The sequence below is a fragment of the Dendrobates tinctorius genome, unplaced genomic scaffold, assembly GCF_039654945.1.
Source record: "Dendrobates tinctorius isolate UK_male_01 unplaced genomic scaffold, ASM3965494v1 ptg000011l, whole genome shotgun sequence".
Classification (NCBI taxonomy): Eukaryota; Metazoa; Chordata; class Amphibia; order Anura; family Dendrobatidae; genus Dendrobates; species Dendrobates tinctorius.
The window spans coordinates 107,745,282-107,769,555 of NW_027361679.1; the positions used below are offsets into that span (position 1 = coordinate 107,745,282).

Here is a 24,274-nt window from a genome sequence, read left to right on the forward strand (position 1 = left end):
TTTGGCAGCTGTCACACGCTAAAAGACGCTTTTTATTGTAAAAATAGTTCATGCATCACCACATTTTGAGAGCTATAATTTTTCCATATTTTGACCCACAGTCATGTGAGGTCTTATTTTTTGCGAAACGAGTTGACGTTTTTATTGGTACCATTTTCGGGCACGTGTCCTTTTTTGATCGCTTTTTATTCCGATTTTTGGGACTCAGAATGAATAAAAACCAGCGTTTCATGAATTTCTTTTGGGGGGTGCGTTTACACCATTCCACGGGCGGTAAAATTGATAAAGCGGTTTTATTCTTCTGGTCAGTACGGTTACAGCGATACCTCATTTGTTTTTTTTATGTTTTGGCGCTTTTATGTAATGAAAATTTTATATAAAAAAAATTGTTTTTGCATCGCTTTATTCTGCGAGCTATAACATTTTTAATTTTTCGCGGGACAAGATGACGTTTTCAGTGGTACCATGGTTATTTATATCTTTTTGATCCCGCGTTATTGCACTTTGTTCGGCGGTATGATTAAGCTTTATTTTTTGCTTCGTTTTTTTTTTTTTTAAGGGGTTCAATAAAGGGGTTAACTAGTGGGACAGTTTTATAGGGCGGGTCGTTACGGATGCGGCGATAACAAATGTGTACTTTTGTTTTTTTTTTTTTATTTAAAAAAAATGAATTAGGGAATATTTTTATTTAGCGATTTTTTTTTTTTATAAATTACATTTACTTTTTTTTTTTCAACTATTACATTGTCCCAGGGGGGACATCACTGTCATGTGACAGATCGCTTATCTGTCAGATCACAGATCACTGTGACAGAACAGCAGGCTTCCTCATGCCGGCGCTTTGCAGGCACTGAGGAAGCCAGCTCCCTGCAGGCCCCCACTGCCATTTTGGACCCCCACACTGCACATCGCGCTGCTGTGGGGGTCTCAGGGAAGCACGGAGGGAGCCCCCTCCCTGCCGATGCTTCCCTAAACCCCCAGTACACTGCGATCGTGTTTGATCGCAGTGTGCCAGGGGTTAACGTGTCGGGGGCGGGCCGTGACCGCCCCTGACAGTGCCAGGTGTGATAATCAGCTGACCCCCGGCCGCGATCAGCTGCGCTCCCCCCGTGAGCGCAGCTGATCGCGCTAGACGTACTATTGGGACTTAGGTCCCAGGTCACATGGACGGAATAGTACGTCTAATGTAGGAAAGGTGTTAAGGTACGTGTTTAATGGGACCGGATGCTAATACCTAAGCTTATCTGAGATTTGAACAATACCATAATTGGATTTTCCTGAAACCCATGACAGTACCCGGATTTTCCCTCCCTCTGGCTTATGGTGGTTCTCAATCTTCTCTTTCCACACTGAAGACTGGGCTTGAATGAATGTATAAATAAATTGGGTGACTCTTGCTTGACTCCTTGGACATGCCTTTATTTTGTGCCTGGGGCTTCCTGTCCAGTGATAGGCGCGGATCCTGCTCTCTCATGTGTGCCATCATGGGTTCCAGAAAAATCAAATTATTGGTATTTTTCTCTCTGAAATGAATTGAGCGTTTCCTTGGCTTTGTGTCTCGGATCATTGTCTTGCTGAAATGTCACCCTTGTTTCATCATCTTCATCCTGGTAGATGGCAGCAATTTTTTTTATCAATATCATCTCAGTACATTTGTCTATTCATCCTTGCTTCAATTATATGAAGTTTGCCAGTGGTGAATGTTGAAAAACAGCCCCGCAACATGATTTTCCCACTTCCAAATTTCCCTGTCAGTATGGGGGATCTAACATGGTGTGTAGTATGGCATTCAAAGCATTCAGTTTTGGTCTCATCTGACCGGACTATATTCTCCCAGTATTTCACAGGCTTGTATGAATGCTGTGGAGCAAACTTTAAATGCACTTGAACATGCTTTTTGTTCAGCAATAGAGTTCTGCTTGGTGAACGTGCATGCAGGCCATGGATATTGACTGCATTATGTATTGTTTTCTTTGAAACAATTGTACCTGTTAATTCTAGGTCTTTCTGTATCGCTCCACAGATGGTCCTTGGCTCTTGGATAACCCTATTGAAAATTATTTTCACTCCTCTGAGAACAATTAACGCCTTAGCCTGTTAGATATGCACAAGGACCACAATACAAAAGGTTTCAAATTGTCAGTAATTATAGCAGTAGTTATAACACGGACCCTGCAAAACACTTAACTTTATTTTTCTGACAATATGGCCACCATGTGAGTTTTTTTTTTTTGCGGGACGAGTTGCATTTTTGAACAACACCATTGGTTTTGCCATATAGTGTACTGGAAAATGGGAAAAAAATTCAAAGTGCTGCAAAACTGCAATTCCACAGTTGTTTTTTTGTTTTGCCTTTTTTTTTTTTTTTACTATGCTCACTAAATGAAAAAACTGACCTGATTCTCCAGGTCATTACAAGTTTGTAGATACCAAATGTAGAGGTCTAAGTTATTTTAAGTGTTTAAAAAAAATAATTTGGAATATTTTTTTTTTTTTTAAGGAAAAAGATTCCATTTTTTGAGATCTAGGGCCGGGTGAGGGCTTATTTTTCAGGTGCTGATCTGACGTTTTTATTGATACCATGTTGGTGTAGATACGATCTTTTGATCGCCTTTTACTGCATTTTAATGCAATGTTGCAGTGACCAAGAAAAAACATACGTAATTCTGGCGTTTTGATTTTTTTCTCGTTATGCTGTTAACTGATCAGATTAACCCCTTACTGCCATTGGATGGGATAGTACATCCGATGGCAGTACCTCTGCTTTGATGTGGGCTCCTGTGGTGAGCCGGCATCAAAGCTGGGACATGTCAGCCGTTTTAAACCTTGTGGTCGGCGCTCATAGCAATACAGTAACTCTGCTACATAGAGGCGATCTGAGCATCATCTCTATGTAGCAGAGCCGAACAGGCTATGGCAGCTCATAGCCTCCCAGGGAGGCTATTGAAGCATGCCAAAAGTGAAAGAAAAATAGCTTTAAAAACATTAAAAAAAATTAAGTTTAAATCACCCCCCCCCCCCTTTCGCCCCGTTCAAAAAACAAAAAAAAAAAAAAAAAAAAAAAAAACCAAAAAAAAAAAAAAACATACACATATTTGGTATCGCCGCGTTCAGAATCACCCAAATAAAGGATTAACCTGATTGCTAAATGGCGTAGCGAGAAAAAAAATCGAAGCGCCAGAATTGTTTTTGGTCGCCGCAACATTACATTAAAATGCAATAACGGGCAATCAAAAGAACATATCTGCACAAAAGTGGTATAATTAAACATCAGCTGGGCACACAAAAAATAAGCCCTCACCCGACCCGCGATCACGAAAAATTGAGATGTCAAGGGTCTTGGAAAATGGCCCAATTTTTTTTTTTTTTTTTTTTTAGCAAACTTTGGAATTTTTTGTCACCACTTAGATAAAGACATGTTTGGTGTCTATGAACTTGTAATGACTTGGAGAATCATAATGGCTGGTCAGTTTTAGCATTTAGTGACCCTAGCAAAAAAGCCAAACAAAGTGTGGGATTGCACATTTTTTTTTTGCAATCTTGCCGCACTTGGAATTTTTTCCCCTTTTTCTGTTAAACAACATGGTAAAAAAAAATAAATAAAAAAAGTTACGGCTCTGGGAAGAAGGGGAGGGAAAAATGAAAATGCAAAACCAAAAATACCCCTGGTCGTTAAGGGGTTATACATTTGGACACAGATGTATTATGTAGAAGTAAGGCTCGGTCCATACTGCAAGTTTTAGCTCATCGAAACAGTTAGAGACTTATGCGGACATCGACTTTTTCCTGTGTGAAGAAAGCTCAACCATGTACAGTATGTTGCAAAGTTAGAAACTGAAGCTTTTATATAAAAAGGCTGTTTAAAAAAGACAACCTATGTAAATAGGAAAGAACAAGTACAGATCACACACAGGATACATGAGCAAATATCACCATATTTCTGTTGAACAGTACAAGAATCAGAATTTCTAACACAAAAGCCAAATGGAAATTTATATCATGTTTTATTTATATACACTTTCATAAATTAAAAATCGGTCATTCTGGATGAAATTCATGTACATCTTTTTCTAAAGACACAAAACAGATAAAAATACATTTGTGGTGGAAGATATTTTTTTTTTTTTTTTTTTTAATATCACTTTTCAAAATGTCCAAAGCAACAATCTACAAAAAGGAAGATAAACAATTTTGAAAAAAAGATGGGAAAACATTTTACAAGGCATACGGGCAAGTATCAAAATAATTACTAACCAAGAAGGAATCTTAAGAGTTTCTTACAAAGATTCTGGTTAAGTCTAACATCCTTCTAATGCAAGACAAAAAAATAGACCAAATTGAAATCTATTATACAAACTGCCAAGCACCCTTATCACATTTATATATCACACTCGGACAAGGAACGGTGGTAGAATGTCGCTTGGAGCAGGTTATTAAGGCAAGTAAAAACTATATATTTCTCAGCAGATCCAAGTTTGGAATGGAAGGCTCTGAATACCAATTGATACACAGGCCACTTTATGGTAACAAAAAAATAGCTTCAACTCTACCCTCCATATAAAACTCTGTAGAGGCCACGATTCCTTACACACGTCAGACTGCAAGTACAATGTTGTAATGTGGCAGCACCGTTGATTGGTCGGGGAGTGCATTTCTTGTTGCATATGACATAGCACCATAGGGCACCGCGACTAGGAAGATGCAGTCCCCACCTTGTCATCTGGAGTATTGTCTTGCATTGGCTTTTCCTGTAGATACTTAGTCTGGGGGACAACCACCTACACAATTTAGCCTTTGCTTCCCTAGGAAATACATACTGGATTAATAAGTCCTGGCCCATATGACACAAAATAAGATGTAATGCTCTACCCCAAGTACTACAATGATGTGTTGGGGTACTTACCCCAAGTTTTAGCTTGCTCAACCATTTAATTCTTTAAAAACTCAGAAAGACTATGTTTGGCCTCAAATACATGTCCTTCTAGGAAGGGTACTAGATTTAGGATTGTATAAAGATATCTGATATATGTGCAAGACTATATACATATAAATATGTACCTATACACAAATGTAATATACACACATTTACAATATATGCAATTATAGCTTAAGTTATATGTTGGAGGAGAAATAAAAAATCAAGTATCTTCAAAATCCTTGCTTTAGACTTAAATAGCAGGGTCAGTTGGATATTTAATACAGCATCACTACTGTGCCTTAATAACCTGGGATAAAAAGTTCCTATCTTACAGTCACACAATTAGCTGCCATATCATTTTATAGGGGGAAGGGCAAGGGTGGACCCACAAAATAAAGTAGAAAAAAAAAAAATGGAGTAAAGCTCATTTCTCTGAGCCGATAGAATGTGTCATCAAACTAGGAAAAGAACAGAATGTACTTTGGTTATACAGATTTAGACATCATTAATAAATTAAGCACACGTTATACCGACACATCGGACCTCGAGTCCCAGTGTGTACTGTTCAAAGAGCACCGCAACTTATCAGCACCAGATAACTGAGGCACAAGCTTATGGGTAGCACCAGTTGAATCTGCGAGGGAAGACAGGCAACCCTGCCGTATCCCTCGGGTTCATCCAAAATCCACGTGCCATTTCAATTTTCTGCTCAGTTCTTGAGCTACGTCCTCCAAAAGATAACGCACAAAAATAAAGTTACAAAAAAATGATATATAATATAAATAAAGTACAATTGTCATTTTCCCGGATGTTGCAGTTGAGTGTTCATTCACAGTGGAACAATGGTGTGTGTCCTGGCACTGAGCTCAGTGAAGAATTAAGTGATTTTGGAAGTTTAACCAGTGGTAGCTACAAAGGAAAGAATACGAGGGGGAAAGCTCTCCCCGCACACAACGTTGATGAGCACCTTTTTTTTATTTTAAGGTTAAAAAGACAAAAAAAAAAAAACATAGCAGGTCTGTATTTGCATAGGTGAATTCAACTGAGGTAGACGTCTAAATACCTGTGGAAGACAGAGGCAAAACATTACAACTTTACATGGCCATTGCTCCATAGCACCAACAAGCAGTGTAAGACTAAGTTCCTGGACAGTGATCAGCGATCCAAAATGGATCCAGCAGCGATTGGTTATATTCGCAGGATAAAAAAACAAACATTTGTGCAGACCACTATGGAGAAAAAAAAATAAAGATTGTAACTGGATCAGTGTTTTTTTTTTCTTTTAACATTGAATCTATGAAAATAGATTAGCCATCCGTTTTTTTTCTTCCAGTTAAAACGGATTAGTTTTTTTTTGCTAGATGACCACTGGAGTTGTGAACTTAACCTTACCCCAATACCAAGAGGTACAACAGAGGGCTCTATACACACTTCCAAGGAGAAGACTGGATCCATGAAAACATGCTCTTTTCAGACAATCTGATTCTGGTTTAGGAACAAAAACGCTCTTTTGCAGTTTTCAAGGCAGTCCAAGTTGTTTTCTGACCACCACCCCCCATTCAAAAGTTAAAAATGTTGGTTCTGTTTTTGTGCCCTATTAAAGGGTTATTTTCCTGTGGTCATCAGGAGTGTATAGCTCCCCTGCCTCCTAGGTTCCGGGGGCAATGCGCTCCTGAAGATTTCAGTCATGTGCACATGTTCAGGATTTGGTCAGTATTCTCCATCAGTATGTGTAAGCCAAAACCAGGAGTGGGTGATAAATCCAGAAGTGGTGACGGGTTTCTATTATACTTTTCCTCTGACTGTTACTCTCCTGATTTTAAAAGTCAGTAATAAGCGGTCATAGAGGAGCGCTTAGGAAGCAACCCAGGGGCAGACAAAAATGTCAGGTCTCCACCGCAGCTCCAGCCGAAAACCTCCAATGGAGCAGGGTTCCCCAACTCCAGTCCTCAAGGCCCACCAACAGATCATGTTTTCAGGATTTCCTTAGTATTGTTCAGGAGATAATTGCTTCACCTGTGCAATACAAAGGAAATCCAGAAAACGATCTGTTGGTGGGCCTTGAGGACTGGAGTTGGGGAACCCTGCAATGGAGGATAGGAGCAATGAGAAAATGGAAACGGTCTTAGGAGCGCAGGAAAGACTCAGACAAGAGATGGGGTTAAACCACAACGCGTTTCGACAGAGGATCCGTCTTCCACCTGATGAAGACGGATCCTCCGTCGAAACGCGTTGTGGTTTAACCCCATCTCTTGTCTGAGTCTCTTTCCTGCACTCCTAAGACCGTTTCCATTTTCTCAATCCTCTCCTGATTTTGGCTCATAAAATACTCACCAAGTACTCAACATCAGTATTTGTGTGTGAACATGGCTTAGCAGTTCAGAGCAGCAGCATTGGTTGGGCCGCTAGTCCGAATTACTTGCATATGTACCTTTTAGGCTAGTTTCAGACTAGCGTTCTTGGGCGCAGGGCCACCGCTAAGCCCCGCCCCCCAGTCAGCTCCTCCTAGGATCGCCTGAGGCTGCATGTGATCAGCTTATCCTATATTTAGCGTTGGATACGCTGATCGTGCGCTGGTCTGGTTTTGCTGGCGCTGCGTCCAAGGCACAAAACTGCAACAGCGCGTTTTTGTGTGCTGGGCGCGGCGCCAGCAAAACCAGACCAGCGCACGATCAGCGTATCCAACGCTAAACATAGGATACGCTGATCGCATGCAGCCTCATGTGATCCTAAGAGGAGCTGAAAGGAGGGGGCGGGGCTTAGCGGCGACCCTGCGCCCAAGAACGCTAGTCTGAAACTAGCCTTAGTGATAAGCAAACGTGCTAGGATAAGGTGTTATCTCCGCATGCTCGGGTGATAATAGAATGTCTTTGGCGTGCATGAATAATACAATTCCCCGCGGCTGCATGTCTCGTGGCTGTTCAACAGCTGCAACACATGCAGTGATTGATACACAAGCAGGCAATCAACGCATGTGTTGAACTGCCACGAGACATGCAGAGGCAGGGAATCATATTACTCATGTACGCCAAAGACATTCTATTATCACCCGAGCATGCTGAGATAACACCTTATCCGAGCACGTTTGCTTTTCACTAGTACCTTTACCTCTGAAGCATCACAAGGGGCACTGATGCTGGCTAAATCCAGTGATATGGCCAACTACAGAGCAGCGCTTACAAGCCCTATAGCAAGGAGCATGAAACTATGTGCTCCTTGTCTAGGAAGCGAGCCAACTGATCGACTGCAGAGGTGGTCAGTAACATAAGCAACAAGCAGTAAACTACAGAAATAAAAATCTTTCTTTTTGAGGCTGGAGACAATTTCTAATAGAAAGCTAAATTTCAAAGGTTGCAAACCTCTTAAAACAATAAAACCACATCTGTGCCGCAAGAGCAAAAATATGAAGCCATTTAGCATGTATATACTATATATTTTTTTTTCATTACAGGTAGTTTTCTTTAATCGCTGATGACACAAGACCTTCGGATGCTGAATATATACCATGACCTAACGGTCTTGGTATCAAAATAGGTTCAAGAAAACTTTCTGAATGCTATACCCAATGAATGATAAATGTTGAATACATTTTGAAATTTACTGCATTTAAAACAAAGAGAACAAAATGTAGTCCAGCAACACAAGGGCCTGAGAGGAGCATGCTCAAATATCCTAGATTACTGGCTTTACTTGTAAAAGTTTAAGAACCTTTACAAAGCATGTACCACCAAACCCAAGGGGCTCGATTAGTCTCCCGTAAAATATCCCAATTGGCAGCTCTGTGCTGGAAATGCGGCAGAATGCAGAAACGATGAAGGTACTATATGAAGGATAAACATTTTTTTGCACAGTAAGAAGGGAGAGGAAGATAGGATTTACATTTTATATGGTTCCCTGACTCATTTTGAAAGTTGGGTTTTGGAAGGTCTATTGAGCCTAAGCTAATAGGCCATAACCCAGAGAGCGCTCATTATCTTGGGATGTGTGTATTTCTCTACATTGCTTTAATACTCATTTCTGATGTAGAAAAATGCTCTTTGCATTCTATAGTCTCTGTGTTGCTGGCTGCAGAACATAGTAACAAAGCATATGTCAGCGAGTTCTGTCTGACAATTTATATATGGTAGATCAAATCTTACTTCCAAGTTCATCTCAGCTGGTTTATGAGCCCTACAAAGTTCAGCTCAGCTTTGATGTGGTCATAAACTGGCTGAGAGGAGCTGAGAAGAACAAGCTCAACCATGAAGAATGATCTCACCGATGGATTCTCAGTTAGTGCAAAACAGTGGCTACAGAAGGAAAATGGTGCAACATTGTCTACAGAAACCAAATTGCAAAAATGCTTTTCAGCTAAAAATACATGCACTTAAATACTTATAATGTATATATATATATATATATTAACAATAATAAATACATTGGAGCCTTTAAGCTGCTTATCTCCTCTGGAGAATCTACCAACCTAAACACGTGAAATAAGCTGAAATAATTATTTAGGAAATTCAGAATCAGTTTTACAATCCGAAACAGTCGGGGCATATATTTTGTACAATTTATATCAAAATATTACTGAAATATACTACCTTATGAATGGGAGAAGGCAGCTTTCAAAATATAATGAAGCTCTGACAAAACACCAGCTCTGCCCAATTCTGCGTCGAAAGTTTCTGACTGCACTTGCTTCCACATTGGGGTGATAGCATGGCTGGTCACATGAAATCTAGCAATACCTGACAGGACATGTGCACAAACATGACAACACTGACCCCCCTCATCTTCCAGTGCAGAAATGACTGGAGTCGGAATATCCCTTTTAGAAACACTGTCTCAGCTTGTCACTCCAGTTCTGGATCCCCGACCGTGTGCGTATTTCTGTACAGCATTCTGCATTTTCAAGTTAAAATCTTTTTTTTCTCAATGTGTGTAAAAAAATTAAAAAATTCCCTGCCTAAGGCCAGAGTCACAATAGCCTGTAGCATCTGATGCGATATTCTAATGACACTCGGCTCCAGCTCTGCTGCGAGAGCGTGATCAGAGTGTCCGTCCTCCCATCCCCTCGCATCAGAGAATCACAGCATAGGTGTGGAGGAGAAGGAGAAAGTAATTTCTCCATCTCCTCCATTGCCAGCATCCGCAGGAAACGCTCTGCACTTGGGTGACATCCGAGCACAGAGAGCAGTCGCACGACTACATCAGGGTGATTGCGAGGGCACAGGAGCTGCCCACAGAATTATTCACTGGTGCCGACTGTTACAAACAGAAATCCTTCCATAATGGGCGGAATTAGACAGAATTCCAATCCTATGCATATAACGAGGTATTCTTTTTAAATGACTCTTATGATGGGATATGCCATAAATGTCCAATATATGTGGGGCTCATCCTTAGGCTAGGTTCACATTGCGTTAGGGGCATCCGTTAAACGTATGGGCTAACGCTGATCTCATTTTTGACATCTTTTTAACCCCTAGCGCTAACGTATGCGAACGCATTTTGCTACCATGCGTTAGCCATAGAGGTCTATCCACAGCGAAAGTGTCCGTTCGCTGTGTGTTAGACCTAACGCACCCTAGAACGCGGTAGGCCGCATTTGAGGATGTGTCACAAAGTAACGCATCATCACTAATGCATGCCGAATCTGGCATGCGTTAGGATACGTTACTATAATGGCGGCCAATGGGTGCGTTAATGCATCCGTTACATAGCGTTAGTGCTGCTACGTAACGGATGCGTTAAATGCATATCCATAACGCGATGTGAACCAAGCCTTACTGAGAATGGGCCCCCATTGCATGCAGACCTGTTTAGAGCAATGGCTTCACATACACAGCGCTCATCATTAATTCCTATGGGAGCGCTACAATTGATGAACACGCTTGCTCTACAACCATCGGGACTCACACAGAGATTAATAGAGAGTCGCTCTATTTCTGACAGAGTGCGATGGGTGCCCCATTCATGAGATAGGTATGGTCCCAAAAGCAGGACCCACATATATTGAATATTTAGGGCATATCTTGTCAATATGTAACAAAAGTCCTAGATAGGACATCCACTTTAACCTCTTACATGCCGCGGGTCAATAGTATTCTGAACACAGGATGTCAATGGATTGTCATGGTAGCCCAAGGCCAAACATAGGTCTTGCCATGACTTTCAAAATCTACCACAGCTTTGCCTCTTTGTATGGTAGTGCTCAATAAGGTCCCGGTCAGTAAAACTGATACTCAACATATACAGTGCCTACAAGTAGTATTCAACCCCCTGCAGATTTAGCAGGTTTGATAAGATGCAAATAAGTTAGAGCCTTCAAACTTCACACAAGAGCAGGATTTATTAACAGATGCATAAATCTTACAAACCAAAAAGTTATGTTGCTCAGTTAAATTTTAATCAATTTTAAACATACAAGTGTGGGTCAATTATTATTCAACCCCTAGGTTTAATATTTTGTGGAATAACCCTTGTTTGCAATTACAGCTAATAATCGTCTTTTATAAGACCTGATCAGGCCGGCACAGGTCTCTGGAGTTATCTTGGCCCACTCCTCCATGCAGATCTTCTCCAAGTTATCTAGGTTCTTTGGGTGTCTCATGTGGACTTTAATCTTGAGCTCCTTCCACAAGTTTTCAATTGGGTTAAGGTTAGGAGACTGACTAGGCCACTCCAACACCTTGATTTTTTGGCTCTTGAACCAGGCCTTGGTTTTCTTGGCTGTGTGCTTTGGGTCGTTGTCCCACAGCATGATGCTGCCACCACCATGCTTGACTGTAGGGATGGTATTCTTGGGGTCGTATGCAGTGCCATCCAGTCTCCAAACGTCACGTGTGTGGTTGGCACCAAAGATCTCGATCTTGGTCTCATCAGACCAGAGAACCTTGAACCAGTCTGTCTCAGAGTCCTCCAAGTGATCATGAGCAAACTGTAGACGAGCCTTGACATGACGCTTTGAAAGTAAAGGTACCTTACGGGCTCGTCTGGAACGGAGACCATTGCGGTGGAGTACATTACTTATGGTATTGACTGAAACCAATGTCCCCACTGCCATGAGATCTTCCCGGACCCCCTTCCTTGTTGTCCTTGGGTTAGCCTTGACTCTTCGGACAAGCCTGGCCTCGGCACGGGAGGAAACTTTCAAAGGCTGTCCAGGCCGTGGAAGGCTAACAGTAGTTCCATAAGCCTTCCACTTCCGGATGATGCTCCCAACAGTGGAGACAGGTAGGCCCAACTCCTTGGAAAGGGTTTTGTACTCCTTGCCAGCCTTGTGACCCTCCACGATCTTGTCTCTGATGGCCTTGGAATGCTCCTTTGTCTTTCCCATGTTGACCATGTATGAGTGCTGTTCACAAGTTTGGGGAGGGTCTTAAATAGTCAGAAAAGGCTGGAAAAAGAGATAATTAATCCAAACATGTGAAGCTCATTGTTCTTTGTGCCTGAAATACTTCTTAATACTTTAGGGGAACCAAACAGAATTCTGGTGGTTTGAGGGGTTGAATAATAAATGACCCTCTGAAAAAACTTTTCACAATTTAAAAAAAAATTAAACAAAGAAATAACATTCTTTTTTGCTGCAGTGCATTTCACACTTCCAGGCTGATCTACAGTCCAAATGTCACAATGCCAAGTTAATTCCGAATGTGTAAACCTGCTAAATCTGCAGGGGGTTGAATACTACTTGTAGGCACTGTATATATTTAAAAAAATAAAATAAAAAACGCACCACCCCATAACACCCCTTAAAAATGATTAACTTAACTTATGGTATAAAGATTATGGTATACCCTAAATACAATATGACACATCCTTTAAGGGTTAATATGCACAATAGTCATTCAAAATCCATGAGATGGAAAATGCCCCAAGATCTACAAGGAAATAAAAATATGGCATGCTAGGCTCTCTGTGGGTTTTGGGCCACTGGCTAAATTGGGTCCCACTTCTACGACAGCCACATGTGGCAGATATTACTTGTATATTGTAGGGTAAAGCTGTTATTTTGATAGGTCTGGTATATTGCATAGAAAATAATTTGTCATTCTGTTGATTTTGTTAGCTTTCTGAACAAGGTTTTTGTTAGTTGTTGGCTATCGCGGCTTTACAGGTAGCATCAGGTTCCATTTTTACATGCCATAATAGTGCAAAGGTCATCATGCTAAAGAACAATCACTACTTTCATATTCATTTGCAGATGGGAGGAGTGGGTAACTCACCTCCTACTGTACCGCCGGTGACTCCAGGAGATGTAAAACTGCCCATGCCGTGGGAGTTAGCTAAACGGCTGGCTGGGCCAGACACATGTACAGGCACGGAACTGAAGAGAGACTGCAGCACCGAACTGCTGGCCACTGAATTGAGACTACTCTGCAGTGTGAGCTGGGAGCCGGCTGTTAAGCTGCTCAAGAACTGGTGTGGTGTCTGAAGAGGGTTAGGGCCAGGTCCCTTGCCATTCAGTAGCACTCCTGCTGCCTGTGACATAAATAAGTTGGTCCCTGCTCGGCCCTCCCCATCCCTTTCCCGACTGCGTGGAGCTCTGGAGCGATCGCCTCTTGTAGATGGACCCCTTTCCTCTCTCTTTCCACCATCGGATGAGCACTTTTTATTCAGGAACAAATTTCCATCTGGTGTTTTGCCCAATTCCAGACTGCTAGCTGACCCAGGGCTTGAACCCCCGGAACCTCGACGGACCCCATCTCCAGAGGGATAATGGGTGTTGTAGCATGGGGGTGAAGCAGAGCTGTCAGGGGTGCGGCTGGGAGCAACATCAGAGATCGGGGAGAAGGTAGACTTCCATTTGCCTATACTCTCACAAGAGGATTTTCTGCTGGGATACGGTAGACCTAAAGTGGGGGAGGTGAAAGGAAGGATGAATAATGTGACGAAGAGGTAAATGTGTCTTAGTAATTGTTTGGAACAGAGCGCCATTGATGAAAAAAGTCAAGTCATGTGAACACTAACCTCTCTCCCCTTCACTCTTCTGCGGGGAATCTTTATTCTCAAAACTCAGAGTGGAGCTCTTCCTTTCTGTCCTGCGTGGAGGGAAGTGAAGAGGAGTCAATTTATTACAGAAACACAAAATCCAGACCTGATATTTTGTCAACTACAGCTAAGATCTGAGCATGTAGGGCATGTTCAGACATGGTATCTGTGTGGCATTAAGTACACCTAATGGGAATTCTACATTTCCATAGTCACAGTGCGCTATGAAGACCATCTGCCATGCTTTTAAAAATGCTGGTTGTTTACATAAAAAGACAAACATTGGATTCAGTATAATTTGTGATCCAGAGGAAGCAAGCCCAGCACAACAATGTCTACCGAGTCAGAGTGCTACTGATGTCTGATCATATTACAGAAAAGCAGACGTAACATACACACTAATATATGTGTGTGTGCGTGCATGTTATGTATGTGTTTATCTTTAATGTGTGCAAAATATAAATATATATATATATATATATATATATATATATATACACACACACACACACACACACACACACTACATATATACACACGCACATTATATATATATATTATATACACATGCCTACACACATACATAGCTATTATATCGGAAATGGACAGTGTTGGAGCCGTATGTCTTCGCCATGGAATAAATGTTTTCAAAAATTTCAATGAAGGATCCGAGTCCTCCTTTTTTTAGCATTGGACTTTGAGGACTGTACCTAAAGGTACTGTCACACTAAGCGATATCGCTAGCAATATCGCTATAACTAGTGACGTTATAGCGATATTGCTAGCGATATCGCTGTGTCTGATACTTACCTACGACCGGCTCCCCCGCTGGTTATCGCTGATCGCACGAGAACGTCCAGGACTGTTTCTCGTCGTCAGCTTCCTGCTGGGGCTTCCTGCTGTGACGACGAGCGACGCGTGGACGACGCAGGATAGCCTGGTGTGACAGGTAAGTAGCGACCCCCGTCCCCAGCGATGTCGCTGGTGAGATCTGCCTGTGTGACAGCTCACTAGCAACCACTTAGCGATGCACCAGCGATCCTGACCGCGTCATATCGCTGGTCGGGATCGCTGGTGCATCGCTAAGTGTGACAGTACCTTTACCCCTTCACCCCAAAGCCTGCTTTCACCTTCCTGACCAGGCCAATTTTTTCAATTCTGACCACTGTCACTTTATGAGGTAATAACTCTGGAACGCTTCAATGGATCCCACTGATTCTGAGAAAGTTCTTTTGTGACTTATTGTACTTCATGAGTGGTAAAATTTCTTTGATATGACTTATTTGTTAAAAAAAAAAATTGGAAATTTGGTGAAAATTTGTAAAATTTTGCAATTTTCAAACTTAATTTTTATGCCATTAAATCAGAGTCATGTCACACAAATTAGTTAATTAACAACATTTCCCACGTCTGCTTTATAATCAGCACAATTTTTGAAAAAAATTTTTCTTAACAGCTTCATGACCTCCAACGGTAGATAAAGGTTGGCACTAGCAGGGCTTTGTGCAGCGCCAACATTTGTCTACGGTCAGCGGTTTTGTGCTAATCGGGACCCCCACGTACCTTATAACGAGGGGATCCCGGCGCACAATGCTTCCTTTGACCCCTGACCTCATCGAGACCCAATTGGTTCAGGTCAGATGACTTCAGCGTCACACCAGCCAATGAGAAATCACTAGGAAAGTTTGTTGTAGCAACAAACTTTCCTGGGCGATCTGCCTCAACACCGTTTCTCCTCTAATTTCCTGTCAGTGAGAGATTAAAGGAGAAACTGTGTCACAAGTGCTGCTGGCAACAGCAGTGCCAGTCAGCGATGTTGTTATAAAGTAAAAAAAAAAAAAAAACAAATAAGGCAGGTTTAGAGGTTAGTGCTATAGTCAGGGGTAGGGTTAGGGCTGGGGCTAAAGTTAGGGTTGAGGCTAAAATTAGGGTTAGGATTAGGGTTGTGGTTATGGTTAGGGCTGAGATTAGGGTTAGGGGTGTGTTGGGGTTAGGGTTGGAGTTAGAATTGGGGGGTTTCCATTGTTTAGGCACCTCAGGGGCTCTCCAAATGCGACATGGCGTCCGATCACAATTACGACCTCAAAGTGACACTGGCCCGGTCATGAAAGCAAAAACAGGCTCTGGTGCGAAAGGGTTAAGATTTCTCATTTTGACAACAAAACATTTAAAGTAAGTGAGGGGCCTATATGACAGGAAATACCCAAACATGGCACCAATCTAAAAACTGCATCCCTCAAGGTGCTCAAAACCATATTAAATAAGTACATTAACCTTTCAGGTGCTTCACAGGAATTAACGGAATGTGGAAGGAAAACAAACAGTTAACTTTCTTTCACAAAAATATTCCTTTATAGCTAATATTTACTTTTGCAAGGGGAACAGGAGAAAATGGGCCTTACAATTTCTCCCGAGTACACATATACCCAATATGTAAATGATGTGGGTGCACGGCAGGGCTTGGAAGGGAATAAGTGCCATTTTACTTTTTGATTTAAAAATTTGCTGGAATAATTAGAAGACGCCATGTCGCGTTTGGAGAGCCCCGATGTGCCTGAACAGCGGAAACCCCCCCACAAGTGACACCATTTTGAAAACCAGACCTCTTAGGAAATTTATATAGATGTGTATTGAGCACCTTGAGCCCCCAGGCGCTTTAAAGAAGTTTTTAACGTTGAGTCGTGAAAATAAAAAAAATCTAATTTTTTTTCCACAAAAATAATTTTTTAGCTCCAAATTTTGTAGTTTCACAAGGGTAACAGGAGAAAATGGACACTAAAATTTGTTGTGCAATTTCTCCTGAGATCACCGATACCTGATATGTGGGGGAAAAATTACTTTTGGAGGCACAGCACAAGTCTCAGAAGGGAAGCAGAGGCATTTTGCTGCACTGGTTTGAGGGTGCCATATCACATTGGCAGAGCCCCTGAGGTGCCAGAACAGCAGAACCCCCCCATAAGTGACCTTATTTTACAAACTAAACCTCTCAATGAATTAATCTAGAGGTAAGTGATTATATTGACACCACAGGTGTATCACAACATTTTATACTATTGGCCAGTAAAGAAAAGTAATTTAAATATTTAAACACCAAGTTTGTTTGTTAGGCTATGTGCACACGCTGTGGTTTTTGCTGCAGGTCCGCTGCGGTTTTGGCCCTGCGGAACTGCAGCAGTTCCGCAGACATGGTACAGTACTATGTTACCCTATGGGTTTTAAAAACCGCTGTGCTCACGCTGCGTTTTTTTCCGCGCGGTTTATAAACCACAGCATGTCAATTGTTTCTGCGGATTCCACTGCGGTTTCACACCTTTAACATAGTAGAGATGTGAAACCGCAGGGGAAAACCGCAGGTCACTTTACTTGCGGTTTTACCTGCGGTTCCGCGCGGAAAAACCCGCAGGTGAATCCGCAGTGTGTGCACTAGGGTGACCGCAAAAAATCGATGTCAGAATTTTGTCCGTCTGGACCCCACAAAACGATTCCCCTTTCCAGATATTGAGAGAGCCAAAATTTGAGCTCGATCAAACGACGTTAACCCGTGCCGCTCGTCGCTCAAAGTTTGAAAAAATCCAAATTGAGGTATTTTAAGATTTAGGTATTTTGCATAGTCTGTTAGACTATAAAGAATGTGACAACAACATTGCAGAAATAGCCCTGACCAAATTTTCGAACCATTTGTGGTATTTGAATGCAGAGTTGGTGGGATTATCGTTTTTTGATCCCACCATTACAGACAATGAAAAGTTGTTAATGGCTAATAAATTGCTCAGTAGCACAGATGAACCATCAGAGCACGCTAGGGTTGTAAATCCAAAAGTTAGGAAAGAAAAATTAAAAGAGGTAGGAAGTAACCGACTTTAACGACCTTCTGACAAAAGATGAAGAACAAAAGCAATATGTCCTGCAAGTTGTAAGCAAATGCCGAGCATTATATTCTGACGTTTCAAAAATTACTTTAACAGAAGCTCTAGAATAGATTAGATAACTATGTAAAATTATCAACTCATGTAGGTTAGCGTGCTCTGATGGTTCATCTGTGCTACTGAGCAATTTATTAGCCATTAACAACTTTTCATTGTCTGTAATGGTGGGATCAAAAAACGATAATCCCACCAACTCTGCATTCAAATACCACACATGGTTCGAAAATTTGGTCAGGGCTATTTCTGCAATGTTGTTGTCACATTCTTTATAGTCTAACAGACTATGCAAAATACCTAAATCTTAAAATACCTCAATTTGGATTTTTTCAAACTTTGAGCGACGAGCGGCACGAGTTAACGTCGTTTGATCGAGCTCAAATTTTGGCTCTCTCAATATCTGGAAAGGGGAATCGTTTTGTGGGGTCCAGACGAACAAGATTCTGACATTTTCCCCCCCCCCATATGAGATCCGGTCACCCTAGTGTGCACATAGCCTTAGTTAGTTTTACATTTTCATATTGGGAAAAATGGCACCAGAATTTCCCACAATTACTTCTGAATGTAGAAATATCCCATATGTGGATGTACAGTACTGTTTAGCCACACAGCGAGGCTTGGGAACCATGGAACGCTATTTGCCTCTTGGAGCAGAGATTTTTCTTGAATAGTTTACGGACTCCATATAAAGTGACACCAAGTACTAGAAAAGCAGAATCCCCCCTCAAGTGACCCCATTTTGAATATTAAACCCCTTTGGGAATTTATCTAGAGGTGTAGTGACGATTTTAACTCCATAGGTGGTATCCAGAAACAAGCAGTAGTGGATGTTGCTGAGTGAAAATTGCAAACTCCGGTTGTAGTGTCCAGTAAGTTGTAGTGCCCAGCACATTATGCTCAGCTCATGCTTCTGGAGACACACCTGTAAATTAGGCGAGCTCTCATCACTACAGAAATGCCAAACATGTGGGCGCTAAATGTGGCTTAGACACACTGGGGCTCAGAAGGGAGGGGGGGGGGGGGGCATTTGGATTTGGGAGTGCAGAAATTTTTCTTTTGGGGGATGAGGAGCCATTTTGCTTTGTGTTGCCAGTAACATGGAAGCCGGCTTAGGCCTCTTTCACACTTCAGTTTTTTGCATCAGTTATAATCCGCCAAAAAGGCGGACAAGCGGATCCGTTCTAAACTGATGCGAACGGATGGCACAGGATCCGTTTTCAGACGGATCCTGAAAATGAAGAAATTTAAAGGAATCACTGGCCGGGAAAGAGGGGAAGGAGGGGAAAGAGGGGAAGGAGGGGAAGGAGGGGAAGGAAAGAGGGGAAGGAGGGGAAAGAGGGGAAAGAGGGGAAGGAGGGGAAGGAGGGGAAGGAGGGGAAGGAGGGGAAGGAGGGGAAGGAGGGGAAGGAGGGGAAGGAGGGGAAGGAGGGGAAGGAGGGGAAGGAGGGGAAGGAGGGGAAAGAGGGGAAAGAGGGGAAAGAGGGGAAAGAGGGGAAAGAGGGGAAAGAGGGGAAGGAGGGGAAAGAGAGAGAGAGAGAGAGAGAGAGAGAGAGAGAGAGAGAGAGAGAGAGAGAGAGAGAGAGAGAGATCACAATCCGCCATTAATGCAAGTCAATGGGAAAAAAACGGATCCTCAAAAAAAATTGAGGATCCGTTTTTTTTCAAAACCTGGCGGATTGTGACTGATTGTAAAAAACGGAAGTGTAAAAGAGGCCTTATATTTCCGTTAACAGATGACAGATCTGAGTGGGTACTTGATTTTTTTGTGGATTGAGTTGAAGCTTTTATTGGGAACATTTTACATAACATTTATGATCACATTTATCCTGCGCTCTACGCTGAGCACTTAGTTTTGGGTTTCCATCTAAATCTCCGAGTGACGTGGCAGATGAAACCCCCAATGGATCCATTCACTATAATGAGGCAAAATTACTGTGGACTCCTCTGTTTAGCATTGTCCTTTTCAGAAGCGACTAAAACTGCAAAACTGTGGTCAACCGCGCTTTTATACTTGCCTAAAAAGACGGACACCACCGTATCACAGGCTAGACGGGTTCACAGTGCCTCCATTTGCCTCATTATAGGGAATCTTCCACCAGGGGGGTTCTGTTTGAAACATGCATTTCAGAGATTTACACAGAAACCCTGGTGTAAGAACTCAGAGCAGGATAAATGTGCACTGAGCCTTAATACGATTTATGGGAGGCAGAATGAAAAAAATCAACAGCATGTGAAGAATTGTTTTTATTTATTTTTTACGCCATTCCTTGTATGGTATAAGAGATTAAACAACTTTTTCAGGTCGGTGAGATTACATGGATACCAGATTTATATTGATTTTTTATGTTTGGTTGCGGTCACACACTAAAAGACTCTTTATTGCATCACCATATTTAAAGAGCTATAATTTTCCATATTACGGCCGACAATCATGTGATGGCTTGTTTTTTGAGAGACGAGTTGGTGTTTTTATTGGTACTATTTCTGGACAAATGACATTTTTTGATCACTTTCTATTACGATTTTTAGGAGATAGAATGAAGAAAAGACAGCAGTTCAGGCATTTTTTAATTTTTTTTTATACCGTTCCGCGTGTGATAAAATTGGTAAGACAGGTTTATTCTTTGGTCCGTACTAGTACAGCGATGCCACATTTATACCTTTTTTTAATGTTTTGCCGCTTTTACACAATAAAAGCTATTTTATAGAAAAAATAAATTATTTTTGCATCGCTTTACTCAGATATAACTTTTTTATTTTTCCACTGAGCAGTGTGACAACTTGCTTTTTGCGGGACAAGATTACGTTTTCAGCGTTACCATGTTTATTTATATTCGTCTTATTGATTGCACTTTTTGTTCGACGGTACGATGATAAAGCATTGTTTTTTGCTTTTTTTTTTTTTTTTACACAGTGCTCAATTAAGGGGCTAACTAGTGGGACAGTTTTATAAAGCGGGTTGTTGCGGACGTGGCAATACCAAGTGTGTACTTTAAAAAAAAAAAATGTATGCATGTTTTTTATTTGGGGGGGGGGACCATGTCCATGCCAGCAGGGGGGAATATAGGGGACGGGGAGGCCCAAGTCCATGCCAGCAGGGGGAATATAGGGACGGGGAGCCGTGTGCATGTCAGCAGGGGGGAATATAGGGACAGGGGGCCATGTGCATGTCAGCATCAGCAGGGGGGCATATAGTGACCGGGAGGGACATATCCACATATGTGCCAGCGCAAGGGGGCCATGTACCAGGATGGGGGTTTTATAGATACCAGGATGAGGGGGGTTATATAGATACCAGGATGAGGGACATATATATGATTTGAAAGATGGACACTGGCATTATAAGACACACCTCCAATTAAACATTTTTTTTCTTCACCAAATTTGGGGGTGCGTCTTATAATCAGGTGCGTCTTATAAAGCGAATAATTGGTGATTGGTGCCGCTTTCCATTTTTAGAATATACCCACCCATAACCTTAACCCCCGTGATCACAGCAAAAGCAGCTCCCGCAGGGCCATACATGTACAACGCATGTTGGGAACGGGTTATGGTTGGATTTGTGTTTATTTCCTTAATTAAAAATATACCCACCCATAATCTTAACCCCCCTCCCTTGATCATGGCGAATGCAGCTCCCGCAGCATCAGGAGCGGGTTATTGCTGGATTGGTGCTGCTTTCCTTTTTTTTTTTTTTTAAATATACCCACCCATTTGCAAATGCAATTTTGGGGAACAACTTTTTCCAGTGAGCCTCTACCAAACAGCCATGTAAAAGATAACATCTACTGCTACAGAAGCAAGACACGTCCAGAACAGACAGCAGTCGTAGGATAAGAACATTTTAAGATCACAGCTTTTTATTCACCTTGCATTGTGGATTTCAACTTCAGACTCTGCTTCATCCTCTGTTGTGAGGGGAGAATAATGAACCCCATTAGAGGAGGAAATGGGTTTCTCTTTTTTTAGTACTGGGGGCAATTCATGATCCTGGTAGGGTGCAGGGGAGCTTTTCAGAGAGTTTTCCGGTGAGGAAATAGCAGTTATTTCCAACGGTTGGTTAATGTTATTAACCTAGAAAAGATAAAGATAAACATGAATTCCATTTACAAGTAAAATACTTAATTTCCCTCCAAAATTATATATAAAAAAAAAAAAACACATCAGAAGAAAATGCTATAGAAAAAAAAAAAAAAGAAAAAAATCCTCATGTAAATTCCTGGCAGATCCAGCAAAGACCAGGAGGACCAGCTGGAGTGATTGAGCAAGAATGGCAGGGAAAATTTTTATTTTTTACTCTCCGCCTTATAGTGTACTGAAAAATGGGGAAATATTTTTTAAATGCTGTAAAATGGCAAAAATAAAAATTTCAACACAATTCAGATACTGTTTTTTGGGTTTATTTTCAAGGCATTCATTGTGTGGTAAAAATGACTGGGCAACAAATTTCTTCAGGTCAGTTCAAATACTATCATACCAAGTTTTTTTTTTTTTTTTTAAGTTACAAAATTTTTTTTGCTTGGGTCACTATTTTCTGAGACCCATAATGTTTCTATTTATCAGTCAATGGAGCTGTGAGGGCGTGTTTTTGTGACCTAAAATTACATTTTTATTGATATTTTTCAACAGATACATTAAGGATGTGAGCATACGCTGCGGATTCTGCTGCGGATCCGCAGCGGTTTCTGCTGCGGTGTACAGTAGCATTATAACCTATGGAAAACGAAAACCACAGTGCAGATGGTGCGGATTTTTGGTTTTGCTACGATTTTCAATCCGCAGAAAGAAATGACATATCAATTCTTTCTGCAGATTCCGCTGCGGTTTGGCATCTGCTCCATTGTAGAGATGATAAACCGCAGGGTAATCTGCAGATAAACCGCATGTCTTCTGACCTGGGGATTTACCTGCAGATTTCACTAAATCTGCGCGGACAAATCCGCAGAGCATTCCGCAGTGTGCACACACCCTTAGACTTCTTGGTATGTGCACACGGTGCGGATTCTGCTGCAGTTCTGCAGCAGATTTGGCCCTGTGGAAATGCAGCAGAACTGAAAGTGATGTACAGTACCATTTAAGGCTATGTAAAATAAAAAACGATGTGCACATGCTGCAGATTTTTCTGCACAGATTTGGTGCGGATTTAAAACTGCAGCATGTCACTTTTGTGCAGTTCAGCAGCAGTTTTACACCTGCTCCATTATAAAAATCCGCAGGTGTAAAACTGCAGGGGAAATCCGCACAAAAACTGCAGAAAATCTGCACTAAATCCGCAGGTAAAATGCAGGTCATTTTACCTGCAAATTAAACAAAATCTGTGCGGAAAATTCCACAGCAGAATCTGCAACGTGTGCTGCCATTTCTTTTATTTTTGTGGAAAAAAAAATTAAAAAAACAATTTTGGCATTTTGATTTTTTATTCTTGCTATGCAATTTACCCACTGGGCTAATATTACTTTTATATTTTGGCATATTGGACTTCTACTGATGTGAAGTTATCAAGTTTATTTTTAAGTTAAGTATTATTTAAGTATTTTTAAGTTAAGTTTTAAGTTTATTTTAAGTTTATTTTTAATTTTTCTTTACTTTTAATGGGGAAAAGGGGATATTTGAACGTATACAGATACACTTTTTTTTTTTTTTTTAAAATAGGGATTTTTGTGTACTCACCGCAAAATCCTTTTCTCCGAGCCAATCATTGGGGGACACAGACAGTGGGTGTTATGCTGCTTGCCACTAGGAGGACACTAAGAAAACCAGAAAAAAAGATAACTCCTCCCCTGCAGTATACGCCCTCTCGCTGGATGAGATTTCTCCAGTTCGGTGAAAAAAAGCACAAGGAGCATAAACCGTCAACAATACTATGTCAACACCTAAGAATGCTACAGTGAGCCAATAGGCTAAACAGGGTGGGTGCTGTGTGCCCTAATGATTGGCTCAGAGAAAAGGATTTTACGGTGAGTACACAAAAATCCCTATTTCTCCTACGCCTCATTGGGGGACACAGACAGTGGGACGTCATAAAGCAGTCCCTTGGTGGGGAGCATACATCTGCTAATACCCCATGTACCACCGAGTCAACACTGAGGTACTGCCGATTGCAGGATGCGTCTGCCGAGAGCTGCATCCGCAGAGGCCTGAGAATGAATTTGGTAATGTTTTGTAAAAGTATGCAGACTGGACCAAGTCGAAGCCTTGCAGACCTGTTCTGCTGAGGCCTGGTGCCGAATGGCCCAAGAGGCGCCCACTGACCGGGTAGAGTGCGCCTTAATCCCTGCTGGGACAGGCACGTTCCTGACATGGTAGGATTCCCGAATCGCCAAGCGAATCCACCTGGCTAGCTTTGCTTTTGAAGCAGCTAGACCCTTCCTATGCCCCTCTGGAAGTATGAACAAAGCCTCTGACTTGCGGAAGGGAGCCGTCCGCAACATGTACCATCTCAAATCCCTAACCACCA

At 41.7% G+C, this 24,274-nt stretch overlaps 1 protein-coding gene across 2 annotated transcripts in view; it reads right to left on the reverse strand.

The window, feature by feature from the left end:
• Positions 1 to 3,987: 3,987 nt before the first annotated feature.
• DOT1L (DOT1 like histone lysine methyltransferase) overlaps positions 3,988 to 24,274 on the reverse strand; it is a 177,243-nt gene continuing 156,956 nt past the window's right edge. Inside the window, exons 25-28 of one of the 2 annotated variants that reach the window (XM_073546023.1) lie at positions 21,686 to 21,891; positions 13,874 to 13,944; positions 13,129 to 13,755; positions 3,988 to 5,981 (exon numbers count right to left, since the gene is read on the reverse strand). In XM_073546023.1, coding sequence (XP_073402124.1) covers positions 5,974 to 5,981; positions 13,129 to 13,755; positions 13,874 to 13,944; positions 21,686 to 21,891 — 912 coding nt within the window. In that variant the 3' untranslated portion in view covers positions 3,988 to 5,973. The remainder of the gene's footprint in view (positions 5,982 to 13,128; positions 13,756 to 13,873; positions 13,945 to 21,685; positions 21,892 to 24,274) is intronic. The other variant, XM_073546030.1, reaches the window with a different exon arrangement.